The following is a 13670-nucleotide window of genomic DNA, read 5'->3' on the forward strand; positions in this document are numbered from 1 at the left end:
AGATAGATAGATAGCAGGGCTGGCCTCTGGCATAATCAGTCTATGTATACTTTTTTAGGACACACGATTTAGTGCAAGCTTACGACCCGTCAATCAAAAACTCTGCTACCCCTGTGGACGAAAACACCCGTTAATGATGCAATTTCAAGAACACAATGCCTCAGTGATTGGAACTTAGACTTTGTCTTAGTGTATCTACAAAGCCATACAACTTTAAGTCACAGCCTATCTGGGATTGAACAAAATACAAATTAAATACTAAATGAATAAAACAACTCTTCTAGGTATCAAATACCTCATTTGTAATTTCCACATATTAATCCTGTGCTAACTCAACAAACCATACAAACTGAGGTAGAAACTATTCAAGAGGGTTGAGTTACTCCCTGCCTTGTAGGCTACACTATTTATTAATAGAAAAATAATGATTAGATATGTGTAATGGTGTTTGTGACACGTTCTAAATTAATGCTTTGGTCCGCATATCGGGATCTGACTTTTTTCAGACTTTTTTTTTAATCAATTTCCTTGTTTTGTGAGCCTGCTAACAATGTAAAGTAGTGTTAACTAGGTAGCAGTGGGGGGATTACTCACTGAATCCATTGCGTTGCAGCAGGGGCAGACTGGGATCAAAAAACAGCCCTGGCATTTGCGACACAACAGCCCTATTTCCAAACGCAACACGGATTGTTAACATAAAAAGCTTGAGATAACTAGACTGACTAGAATTGAATGTAGACATTTGGAACACATAACACACGCAACTGACACACACTAGACACTACAATCACTGATGAATTCAGAGTGCACAACAATCCACAGTGACTGACTTAACCTGAACTGTGGCATCTATCTTAGCCAAAATATTGCAATGCATTGGATTCAGTGAGTAATCCCCACTCTACCTAGTTACTAGAACACTACTTTACATTGTTAGCAGGCTCACAAAACAAGCTGTGTTAGTTGACTAGCGATTTGTCATTGATTTTCAACAACGCTTAGCTCACGCTTTTATTTTGAAATCGTGAAAACGGAAGTCAATGTTGGAATGTGTCTCTCCTTGTCGTTCAGAGGACAGATGCCAAACTACCGACATGTTTGCTGTAATTATATGACTTGTCAGTAGGCAGTCATCAGTCAATAGCTCTTTCAATAGCCTTTTCAGTGGCCGAACTTTCGGTGCATCCCTACTTCCAACTACACTTTCCCCCTGCATCCAGTTGTTGCACATTAACTGCATCGCTCTCATCAAATTCCCTCATTCTGAAAATGAAAGCAGTGTAACGTTAACTGCTGTTATAAACGGAATGATGACATTAGGTGCGTGTCCACTGGCGATACAGAGCTGACTACAGAGATGGTGAACGTTAGCACTAGCTAACACTAGCTAGCTAGCTACCTTAGCTTGGTGCCGTTTAGCTAAATATACAGCTTGTTGGTGGACACAGCCTAAGTTAACTTATCTAGCCAACTAGCTAACGCTATAACACTGAACTGCTCGAACCTGCTGAAAACATTGAGGTCCAGTTAAGCCTAATAGCTTACGTTAATATAGACTCGGTGTAGCTAAGAGAAGCTGCTCTGACACAAATACAATAACGTTAGCAACAAAAAAAACTGTTACATGAACCATCACATGTATGAGCCTAAACAATACACCAGCCACAGTGCACATTACATTTAGCTTCACCAAATCAGAAAAAGAGCACTGCACAGCCACAGTGTATAATAATAAATGTGTTTATTAAACTTGATTTTTTTTATTTTGTTCGACTTTTTTCAGGGAGATTCTTATCCACCTCATTTTTCTGGTTTTCTGCTCGAAATGACATGCACAGTGAATATATAATATCTCCACAATCACAAGGGCCTTCATAATGATCTTGTTATCAAATGAAAGCTAACACCTGTGGGGTGGCTGTAGAAGTGTCAGAATCAAAATCTATGTTACTGTGTCAGAGTAAATAGAGCTAGAACATTATAAAAAATCTCAAATTCAGTCTCCGCCTAAAAAAACAACAGCTTTTACAGTGAATATCACCTTGGAAACCTGATGACCAAGCCCAAATCATCTAGGAATCAGTACTCCAGGGTCTTATTAGTACTTGTGCCAAAGTCGATGCTAGTAATGTGAGCAAATGCAACGTTGTACCTGTTTTAGTACAGGTATGTTTAGGCGGACACTAAAGTTGGATATGTTTAGGCCAATTGGAGATATTTTGGCACCATCTGTGCCATTTGACCTTTCTCATGTATCAGATTTTATTTTATTTATTTTTTGGGGGGGGGGGATTTTTTGGGGTTGGCCGACCAATGGTATGGAAATTCGGCGTTGAAACCGGACATGACACATTCTCCAGTTGGAGAAAACTGGAAGTGACTTCGGCCGTGTTTACCGTCTCGGAAAAAAATGTGATATCGATGAAGAGAATTGATCGAGGTAAGCTCTTTATATCACTTCGGATCCACCTGTGGGTCCGTTGGATCAGAAAAGTCAGAATTTCTGAGATAAAAGTCAGAATTTCTGAGAAAAAAGTCAGAATTTCTGAGAGAAAAGTCTGAATTTCTGTGAAAAAAAAGTCTGAATTTCTGTGAAAAAAAGTCTGAATTTCGGAGAAAAACATGTCTGAATTTCGGAGGAAAAAAGTCTGAATTTCGGAGAAAAAAAGTCTGAATGTATTAGTGTTTATTGGTACTACTGGTTAAAATGAATGACATGAATGCTCTTATCAAGTTATACTTTGGAATTGGCTTTAGTAATAAGGACATTCTTTCTATTGGCACAAAATCACCTTATTATAACAAGTATTCGTACTTTGAAGCAACGTTGTCGTGAACTGGGTCTTTAGGCTACAGAAGGAGAAATCACTCAGATTTAAATGAGGTAATAGCCTTTGTGCAAGAGGAACTATCAGGAAGTGGCCAAATGCAAGGCTATAGTTGGATGCATCTTCGTGCCATTCGAATGGGATTCGTGGTGCAACAAGATGTGATACGACAGATTATCAAATTAATTGACCCATGTTCTGTGCCCCTATCAGTTCGCAGCCTCTCTGGACATCCTCCAACACAATGCTTTGAATATAATATCCAGCTATGACTTTTGGGTCGTTGTTTGTAGTGTACGCTTCCATCAATACCACATAACGACTATAGCCATCGATGCAACCATTGATCCCTATTGATTCCATACGGCTTCAGTTTGTCATAAGAGTCCATATGCCAGAGGGCATTAGGACCTCAGGTAGAGTGCTGCCATCGCCGCAGACGATGTGCCCGTCGCAGTTCCACACCTTGAGGGTCAATTAATTTGATAATCTGTCGTTTCACATCTTGTTGCACCACGAATCCCATTCAAATGGCACGAAGATGCATCCAACGATGGCCTTGCATTTGGCCACTTCCCGATAGTTCCTCCTGCACAAAGACTATTACCTCATTTAAATCTCATCTGAGTAATACCAATAAACACTAAACTGACTTTTTCTAATAAATTCTGACTTTAATCTCAGAAATTCTGACTTTTTTCTCAGAAATTCTGACTTTAAACTCAGAATATACCCCCCCCCCCCTTTCTAAAAAATAAATAAAATAATCAGTTCGTGGCTCTAATACTCTTCCGTAAGTTAGCAGACTACTAAGTAGTTAGTTTTTCTCTACAACCCTGTCAATCATTCTCTCCCTCGTCGTCTCCCTCTACCACAAGTTTAATGTTAGTCCTAGTGCTAGTTGAGGAGTGTTGCTAGCACCTGCTGAAAAGTGAAAAGTCCCCCCCCACCCCACCCCCCGTTGATGAAACGTGGAAGGGGGGAGCCACAATCTAAATGTGGCTTAGGGAAACTAAAGTCCTTGGGCCGGGTCTGACAGATAGATAAAAAGGTACTTTATTGATCCTTGTGGGAAATTCAAGCGTTACAGCAGCTCAAACAATAACTACAACAAAATAAAGTGCCAATTGAATAACAGTGCCACCCACCCCTCCCTCCTCCCAAACCCCCACTCCCCCTCCTCCCAAACCCCCAACCCCCACCCCCCCTCCTCCCAAACCCCCACCCCCCCTCCTCCCAAACCCCCACCCCACCAGCTCTTTCACAAGGCGAGCAGACGACAGCAGCAACTTGTGTTTACCTCAGCTCAATAAAAAACGATTGATCTTTGATTTAGTGTCAGTAAATATAATACACTTTACATTCGTAATAAACAGTTTACCGATTCAGTCTGTCATCATCTTCACGACTTCTCCGCTAGCCGGATTTGTGAGGAGAAACAGTGACAGGCGCTCGCTAATATCCGTCCCAAAGCGACTTTCCGCAGCCTGGTCATTTTGTGCACTCGAATCGCACTCGCGACTTATCCTCAGAATACAAGAGTCACAAATGATTCTTATAAAACAGTCCTTATAAAACGGTCCTTATAAAACGGATACAGATACGAGAACATGGAGTTCAGCACGCCCCTACGTTTTGTAACACTAATATCGAATATCTTTTTATTCCTATAATTGCTTGTCATCAAGACGGATGCCTTATGGTGGGGAGCTACAAGGTTAAATGCTTTCACTTTTTCCTATGTACTTTAGGTTACTGTGGATGATGGAAATGTGAAATGCAGAGGAAGTCTATTAGACTATTGACTTTTGCTATTGCTTAGCTCAAGGCTGTGTCTCCAGAACCAGTGGTTCTCTAGAGTATCCATTCAAGTAATTGCCCGATAGATAGATGACTGGCCTGCACACAGAGCTCTGACCTCAACCCCATACAACACCTTTGGGATGAATTGGAACGCCGACTCCGAGCCAGTCCTTCATACATCAGTGCCTTACCTCATTAATGCTCTTGTGGCTGAATGGGAGAAAATCCCCACAACCATTATTCTAAAATCTAGCAGAAAGTCTTCCCAGAAGAGTGGAAGCTGTTATAGCAGCAAAGGTGGGACCAACTCCATGTTACCGGTAATGCCCATGGTTTTGGAATGAGAAGTTCAACAAGCACATGTGTGATGTGATGTTCGGGTGTCCCAATACGTTTATCCATATAGTGTAGATAGATAGATAGATAGATCGATAGATAGATAGATAGATAGATAGATAGATACATAGATAGATAGATAGATAGATAGATACTTTTTATTTATGTATCTATTCTTGTTCTCTCCACAGAATGTACTGTAGTGACTTTGAGAAAAGTGCTCTCAAAACCCGTTCTCTCTGGTTCCTAACCAGCCTGTTCTCTCTGGTTCCTAACCAGCCTGTTCTCTCTGGTTCCTAACCAGCCTGTTCTCTCTGGTTCCTAACCAGCCTGTTCTCTCTGGTTCCTAACCAGCCGGTTCTCTCTGGTTCCTAACCAGCCTGTTCTCTCTGGTTCCTAATCAGCCGGTTCTCTCTAGTTCCTAACCAGCCTGTTCTCTCTTTGTCGTCTCCCCAGGGTGCTGCAGAACGGTCTGGAGGTGGAGAGGCTCCGACTGAGGAACTTCTTCCACTACTACCACTCCAAACGAGGCATGTGGAACGCCCAGAACAAGAAAACTCCCAAGGGATAGCGCCCCCTACTGGGCCTGGAGGATCCTAACATAAACCTGCAATGTCACTGTGTGTGTGAGAAAGAGAGAGAGAGAGACCTGGACAAGCTCACTCACTGCCTGACTGACTGACTGACTCAAGCCTTTTTACGAACAGGCGCCTCCAGGGGACGCCCACGTCTCTGTCACTGTCTCTGAGGACCCCTCAGTTTCCTCGAGGATGTTTGTTTATTTCCTGACGTGGAAGGGAGACAGAGTCTGGAAATGTGAACGATGGTAACTTCACTTCGCCTCACTGACAGAACTCCGCCGTGAGAGGCGTTTTCCGTGTGGTCTTTGGTCCAATGTTCTCTGACAGACTGTTCGGAAAAAGCTGTTTTTTTGTGTGTTTGTATTTGTTTCGTTTTGGTTTATTTGTTTGGGAGTTGTTGTGTTTTTCTAACGAGGCTCTGTAAAAGACAACCTAAGATTCTGTTTTTCTAAAAATGCCCCATACGAGGTGGTGGGTGTAGGAGTAGGAATGTGTCTGTGAGAACCTGTCTGTCTGTGTTCAAACCAGAGTCGTTGTGTAGATGCGTGGTGTGTCAGGTGTTTGTCAGAGTTCTGGGTGTTGAAGAGTTTGTGTTGGATCAGCTGCCTGATTCATTCAGCTTCATAATGAACATTACTTGGGTGCTTACTATATGGACACACAGACACACAGACACACACACACACACACACACACACACACACACAAACAGACGTGCACACACTTGCCCGCACACACATTCACACACACACACACACACGTGCCCACACACACACACACACACACACACACACACACACACACACACACACATACTGTTGCAGTATATGAAGGTCAGTTGTGTGTGCTGTACATTTCTGAGGAAAGCAGACAGAATGATGGAGCCAGGTGAGATTACCAAGACAAAACACCAGATATCCTTTTATCTCTCTCTTCCTCCTCCTTCTCCTTCTTCTTTTTCTTCTCATTCTTTTCCCTGTCTCGTTCTTCTCATCTCTCTCTCTATCTCTCCTCTCTCTTGCTCTCTACCTCACTCCCTCCCTTTCTCTCTCTCTATCTCTCTCTCTCCTTCTTCTTCTTCCTCTCCCTCTCTCTCTCTTTCTAATTCTCCTTCTCTCTCTCTCTCTCTCTCTCTCTCTCTCTTTCTCTCTCCCTCTCTCTTCTCCCCCCTCCCCTCTCTCTCCCTCTTTCTCCCCCCCCCCTCTCTCTCCCTGCCTCTCTTCTCTCCATGCAGACTCATGTCCTTTACAGTAATGTTGTAAATAGCCTTGCTGCTGTTTCGTAGAACATGTTCACGGACAGGCTAGCCGTCGCTACGCTAACTACCTGATTGATGTTATCTAAACAAACTCAAGGCTGGTCTGCTGTCCTCCGCAGCGCTCACGCTACAAGACAAGGGTCTCTTTTCCTGACTAAGGGGCACCTTTTCCTGACTAAAGGGGTTGCATAAATGCACTAATATTTTTGAAGGGATAACATTGTTGTTCTTCTTCTCTCAGACACTGAATTGGTACACCGTTTATTTATCCCCGTCCCCCGCCTCTCTCATCCTGCTGATTGGTATGTTCCATTTCTCCCCCGCCTCTCTCATCCTGCTGATTGGTATGTTCCATTTCTCCCCGGTGCTCTCTGACTTCTGGAATATAACTGGACAAGTTTTGTTGAGCTTTCATACTGTATTTTTTTAAATTCAATTCCGTTGTTGAAACATAAGCTAAGCTGAACTTGATTATGTCAAAGGATGGAGGATTTTGAGCTTCCCTTGCCTAGGAATACTTAGAGATAAACACAGAGAGAGAGCGAGAGAGAGAGAGAGAGAGAGAGAGAGAGAGAGAGAGAGAGAGAGAGAGAGAGAGCGAGAGAGAAGGAGAAGCACTGAGACATTTCCTTAATATAGACATGCTGGATCTGTATAAACTCCAACAAAATACATTTAGGTGAGATGCACTCTTAGACATAGGTTCTCGAACGGTTCCTTGGCTCTGGGAGACACTGTATGAAACAATAAGGTGCCACTGAAGGTTCTACATGGAACCCAAAGGCGTTCTCCAAAGAGTTCTCTAACAGGGACAGCCGAAGAACCCTTTCCGGTTCTAGTTAGCACCGTGTTTTCTAAGTGTGCGGGGGATGGTGTAGGTGTAGGGGTGGCAGAGAGGCCAAATGTGTGCCTTTTACATAGGAACAGTGGCGGTAGATGAACAGTAACTGGGAGCGAACCTGGGACAGATGTATCCTGAAGGCCGATTTAAACTTCTGCGTAAAATCGACGGCGTAGGCTACGGCGTAGGCTACGGCGTAGCTTGCGTTGGCCCGCGTGGCCTTGCGTTGCCTACGGAGAGGGTTGACGCGCACATCTCCAAAAATGTAAGTACGCGTCAGTTTCCACGCAACCGTAAGCTCTGTGATTGGTCCGCTTGGTAGCACATGATTCCGACAAGATTCCGACTCTCTCGTCGACCAAAATGCGGAAGCCATGACAGAAATGTCCTCTCCACCTTTACTTTTTCTGTAATTACTTATTAATAAAGATTTGAAAAATTATGATAACCATCGTATTATCTTAGTTTAATGTCATTTCAATGCATCATAGAACTTTTCTTTACAACAAGCAGGGGCGCCGCTAGGGTGTGGTAAGTTAGGACGATTCTAAGGGCCCAGCACTGACAGGGGCCCATGAGAATCTTTAAAAATATATATATATTATATTTATAAATAATATTATTACTATTATCATAAGGACGTTAATGTAGCCGAATTCAAATTATAATTATATGTATTAAAAAAAGTCACAAAAGAAACAAACTGGAGTTTTGTTTCTCTATGTTTAACAAAATTAAGCCTTATTATTATTTACCCCTCTATGTATTCACTGCATGGTTCAGTCCACCGCGCGCGAGCTGCTAGACTAAAGGAACGTTACCGCGAACATTCTGACAAGGTTTCCATGACCAACATGTCTTGCTGTAGTACGTGTGTGTGGGACAGATGGAGGACAGCCAGATTGGAAATGCATCAAATGTACGCGTGCGTGCGTGGACGATGTCGTGAAAGGCAAAGCCAAAGTCAGGGTCTCAAAAGAGAAAAGTAAAAAAATCACTAAAAACAGTGGTTTAGTGATCTAATCACTGCGTGGATGATCTAGTTAGCTCGCTATCCGCTTGTTAAGTCGTGACGTGTTTCCGGGTCCCAACGTTGGCTGAGGCGCTGTCTTCGAAATGGAGAAATAATAATAATAATTAATGATATTTATATAGCGCTTTTCCGAGGCTCAAATACCCTGACAATATGGGGAAAACGGGAAAGTGCTGTGTCCCTTGTTGAATGAATAGATCCGAGTCTAAAAAACGATTAAACTGTCATTCCCGCTGTAGTACACTGGTACTCTGGTGCGGAGAATTTCTAGTTTGGACTCGGAAATAGTTAAACGTCACTTTTGACGTCAGACTTAACAAGCGGATAGCTAATTAACATTAACTTCAAGTAAAGTTAACTTACAGTGCACTGTCAGTATAATTTCAGTTAAATGTATGAGATGAGTGCAATTTTGGTCCAAATATAGGTTATTAGAGCTCAGTGAATTTGTATCCAGCAGCTATGCACTCTTGCTATAGCTAGCTAGCTAACTAGTATAATGTTACATGCTAATCACGTCATGCACAGATGCTTCAGGATCAGGACTCCTTCCCTCAACCCACCTCCCAGTTGAAGGAGAAGGAGGTGAGCAGTAGGATTTTGGGGTTAGCATTAAGATTTTGAATATTTTAATGTATGCTGCATTACCATGCAAGCATTGAATACAACTTTAGCTAATATTCATATTTAGTTAATAGTTCTTCCAGTAATTGCAATAACATTGACCACTGGCATCTTAATAATATTGTTAGCTAGCTAGATAACATTTAAGTTAGCTAATCTGGTGTAATGTATGTATTATTATGTTACTATTATAGGACATATTATGAATTATGTACCTATGGATACTCCATGCCAGGGCCCTCTTCAAGCAAGGCAGCCAGAGAGGAGAGCAGAGGTGGGGGGGGGGGGGGGTAGTGGTGGTCTAGTAGTGGATAGTGAGTTGGACTTGTGATCGGAAGGTTGCGAGTTCAAATCCCGCCTGAAACCACACCACTACTAGTGTGCCCTTGAGTAAGGCACTTAGCCTTCAGTTACTCCAGGGGGAATGTCCCTGTAATTCGTAATTGTTTGGATTAAAAGTGTCTGCTAAATGGCTAAATTAAATACAATTTAAAAAAATAAGAGGTAAAGAGGCAGAAGAAGAAGAGCAAGAAGTAACAAAGGACAATGACAGCAGCACAGCAAGTTGGCTTCATCACTAGATTTCAAGGATCTTATTAAAGATTTTGCTACTAAGAAGGCCCAGCGTTTAGCTTTGATTTGATTTGATCTCTTTACTCCTATCTTGAATCGTTGTGCATTAGGCTAGATATAGTTTTTAGCTCTCCAGGTATACTATTCTACAGTACTGCCGCAGTGTAAAAATAAAAATCTTCCCATTTCACATTAAATTTCGCTGGCACCATGTCTGTGTTGCTCCCTCTTGTATAAGACACGTTTGTCTTTGTGTGAAACAAGCAATGCTGAGTCAGTAAATATCTCTCTGCTGTAATTCTTCATTGATCTAATCCTGACAGTATTATGGCCAACTGATCTTTACAAGATCTACATTTATTTAGACACAATACCACCCCATTAAAATTATATTTTTTACTTTTTGTGTGATTTATACTTTTATAATTGGGTTCCAATCTTCATTTAATTATACTTTTGTCCTTGTGTTGTTCATGTCTTAATTTAATAAGTTAAAGAATGTTGAGATTTCTTTGCTGAATTGTTGATTCCTGTATTAACTGTAATTTTAAATTACATTTACAAAAGATGTCCATCATTGGATTTCTTGCAGTGCATCAATAGTTCATCAACTTCAACGGGGTTTAGGTTGATGGGTGGTTTAGGTGGGGGGGCCCAAAATGATATTCTGTCATGGGGCCCAGAATCTCTAGCGGCGCCCCTGACAACAAGCATTAAAAACAATCGCTATTATGCCACTTTGAGTAGAGCGCCCTATGGAAGAGTCAGGCACAACCCGGAGGCACCCTTTGCGGGTTAATAACTGTGGTTTACCGTGGGTTAGGATAACAATTCAAACGTGTCCGGATAGGGGAGAGGACAGGGAATCTGAAACCATTTGAATGGTGTCGATACGACACTCCTATCACAGTCGACACAGTGCGGAGCGAATTCCCGGGTAGAAATTGTCTCTCCCCCTGCTGTCAACGGAGGTTTCATCCACCAGGAAGCGGTGCTGCGAGCAGCAGCGGGTGAACTCCCGGTTCATTGAGTTTACGGTTCAAAGCATAACTTCTCGGGGTGTCAGCGCGGTGGTTCAGGGCTCAAAATGACCGTATACCGATGGTGAAGTTAGCAAAGCATTCTTGTGTTTCTACCACCTTCATAGCCGGTGTTATTCACGGGCAAAGACGGTGCCCGGAGGCACCCTTTGCGGGTTAATAACTGTGATTTACCGTGGGTTAGGATAACAATTCAAACGTGTCCGGATAGGGGAGAGGACAGGGAATCCAAAACCATTTGAATGGTGTCGATACGACACTGCTATCACGGTCGACACAGCTAGGAGCGAATTCCCGGGTAGAACTTTTCTCTCCCCGCGCTGTCAACGGGAGTCGTCAACCAGGAAGCGGTGGTGCGAGCAGCAGCGGGGGGGGACCCGTCACTTACGGCCGAATATCTCCGCGTCACAATAGAATTCCAAACTAAAATTCTCCATGACCAGAATAGCATGCTGAACACACTGAACTTTGAATGGAGTCTTAGTCATGTACCGTTAACGAGATAGAATAAGAAAAGCAGATTTGTCTATGCCGCTATGAGTACACCGACCAACGCGACGCGGTCCGCGTAGAACGTAGAACTATAAACTTGGAGACCCCTTACGTAGGCTACGGCGTAGACGTGCGTAAATTCGACGCAGAAGCTTAAATCGGCCTTGAGCACCGTGGTGGAGGGGAGGGTTGTTCATCCAGGCACAGCTTTACAGAAAGGTACTATGACAGAGGAGGTAGACGCAGGGAGGCCTGGAGGACAGACAGAAGACAGGAGACACGGTCCTGTAGAATGGGGTGATCGTGTCTGTTCTCTGTATTGCATTTCTATATGAATCATTCGAGATGTTAGACCACACTGACTCACCCCTCCACAGGTTCACCCCAGGTGAACTGAATGGATGAGTAGACCCCAGGAACCATCGGGGTGGGGGGAGGTGGTAGGGATAGTGAGAGAGAGAGAGAGAGAGAAAGAGAGAGGGACAGTGTGTGCGTGCGTGCGTGTGCGTGTGTGCGTGTGTGTGCGTGTGTGTGTGCGTGTGTGTGTGTGTATGTATGCGTGTGTGTGTGTGAGAGGGAGGGGAGGGGGATAGATGGATGATGTGGTGTCTACCGGAGCTGTGAGCACCAGGGTGGCCTGGGGGGGGTCTGGGAGGGAATGGGTGAGGTGTGGGTGAGGTGTGGGGGAGGTGTGGGGGAGGTGTTGGGGGAGATACACTGGCAGCTGCTGCCGTGGAGCAGGACACCACCTGCTACCATTAGTCTGTCTGGAGGCTTCATGCGTTTGTTTACTGTAATGGTACTCTTATTGTGACAGACCGAGGCACTTCAGGATGTGGACATATATGGGCGTTCGCTAACGGTTTCGTTCTTGACTATGATTGTTCATAAAAAGCCCTCGTTGACCTTTACTTCTCAAAGGAAGGTCTATTACTGTATCCTCATTTAACATCGACACGGGACTATTTAAAAAAAGGAATTAAAAAAAGAAAGAATTACAAAACATGAACTATATAAATATATGAATTAAAAACAGGAATATACATTCCAAGGTAATTTCTGTGAAATTGTTTTGTAGAGAAAGGTTTTAAGAATGTATTGTATTTTTAATTTCATCCTTTTTTGTTTGTTTTTGCAAATAAAATTTTATGCTGAAGTCTGACAACATTTCCTTGGACGGTTCTCTCTTCACAAAGTATGCTCAGAAATAGACCACTGTCATCTGTCAAAACCTGCCTGTTGAAACAGCTGTGGCCCATGAAAATAATTACAGTGCTGTTCCACATGTGACCACTAGAGGGTACTCACTCTATATACTGATACTCGTCTTGAAATACAAGGAAAATCAATTAAATGAGGAACAAGTCACAGTTGAGAATGATGCTTCATGAACAATGAAAGGTGCTATAAATAGCTCTTATTGGGTTGAGGTAAGCAAATATCTGCCTTGATCAGATAAGGCGTTCACACCTACCCCCTGCCAACACACACACACGCACACACACACACACACACACACACACACACACACACACACACACACACACACACACACACACCCAAACAGGAGACAGATCCCTGGGACTGTATGCAAACTTTATCAGGACTGCTGTTAACAGCTCAGTGTAATTACCTTCAGTTGGTCAGTTAGATATACCAGCCTGGGCCTGCAGGCTACGCTAAAGACACACAGACTGCCCTCACACACACACACACACACACACACACACACACACACACACACACACACACACACACACACACACACACACACACCACACTCACACACACACACACACACACACACTCACACACTTCCTCTCCTCTCTAGCGGGGTACACACATAAGGATTTTCTGGCCGATTCTGGCCTTCCGACCAAAGACAGAAAACGCCCGATTATCAGATGGCTCTTAACATTTTCCTATAACAAAATCCTGTGGTGTGAGGTGTATTAAGAGTCAATCTCTCCAGACAACCTGCTCGGAAAATGGGTGTGGCCGGCAATCATAAATGTCAAATGTGTTCAATACTAGAAATCCTAGGGTTGCCAGATTTTTGGGTGGAATTAGCGGTTTTAGACTGTGGTTAGGGTGGAAAATGTCATTCCCATCTGGCAACCCTGCTCGCGAGTCCAACTATGATGTGGATGGAATGTAGCCAATCAAGAAGCGAGCTGACTTCTTCTTTTCATTATTCGGCACTTTATTTGCCCTGTCGCACATGGTTGTCTCGTACAGGTCAGTCAGGGTACTACGTTAGA

General features: G+C 43.3%; 1 protein-coding gene across 1 annotated transcript in view; it reads left to right on the forward strand.

Moving 5' to 3' along the window:
- Window positions 1–5538, forward strand: part of b4galnt4a (beta-1,4-N-acetyl-galactosaminyl transferase 4a) — a gene marked incomplete at both ends in the record, with an annotated part of 347224 nt that extends 341686 nt beyond the window's left edge. The window contains one exon of the mRNA XM_080544549.1: window positions 5424–5538. Within this exon, the coding sequence (XP_080400675.1) occupies window positions 5424–5538 (115 nt within the window). The remainder of the gene's footprint in view (window positions 1–5423) is intronic.
- Between the last annotated feature and the right edge of the window lie 8132 nt (window positions 5539–13670).

Source organism: Nansenia antarctica, assembly GCF_963989245.1.
Source record: "Nansenia antarctica genome assembly, chromosome: 14".
In the NCBI taxonomy this organism is placed as follows: domain Eukaryota; kingdom Metazoa; phylum Chordata; class Actinopteri; order Argentiniformes; family Microstomatidae; genus Nansenia; species Nansenia antarctica.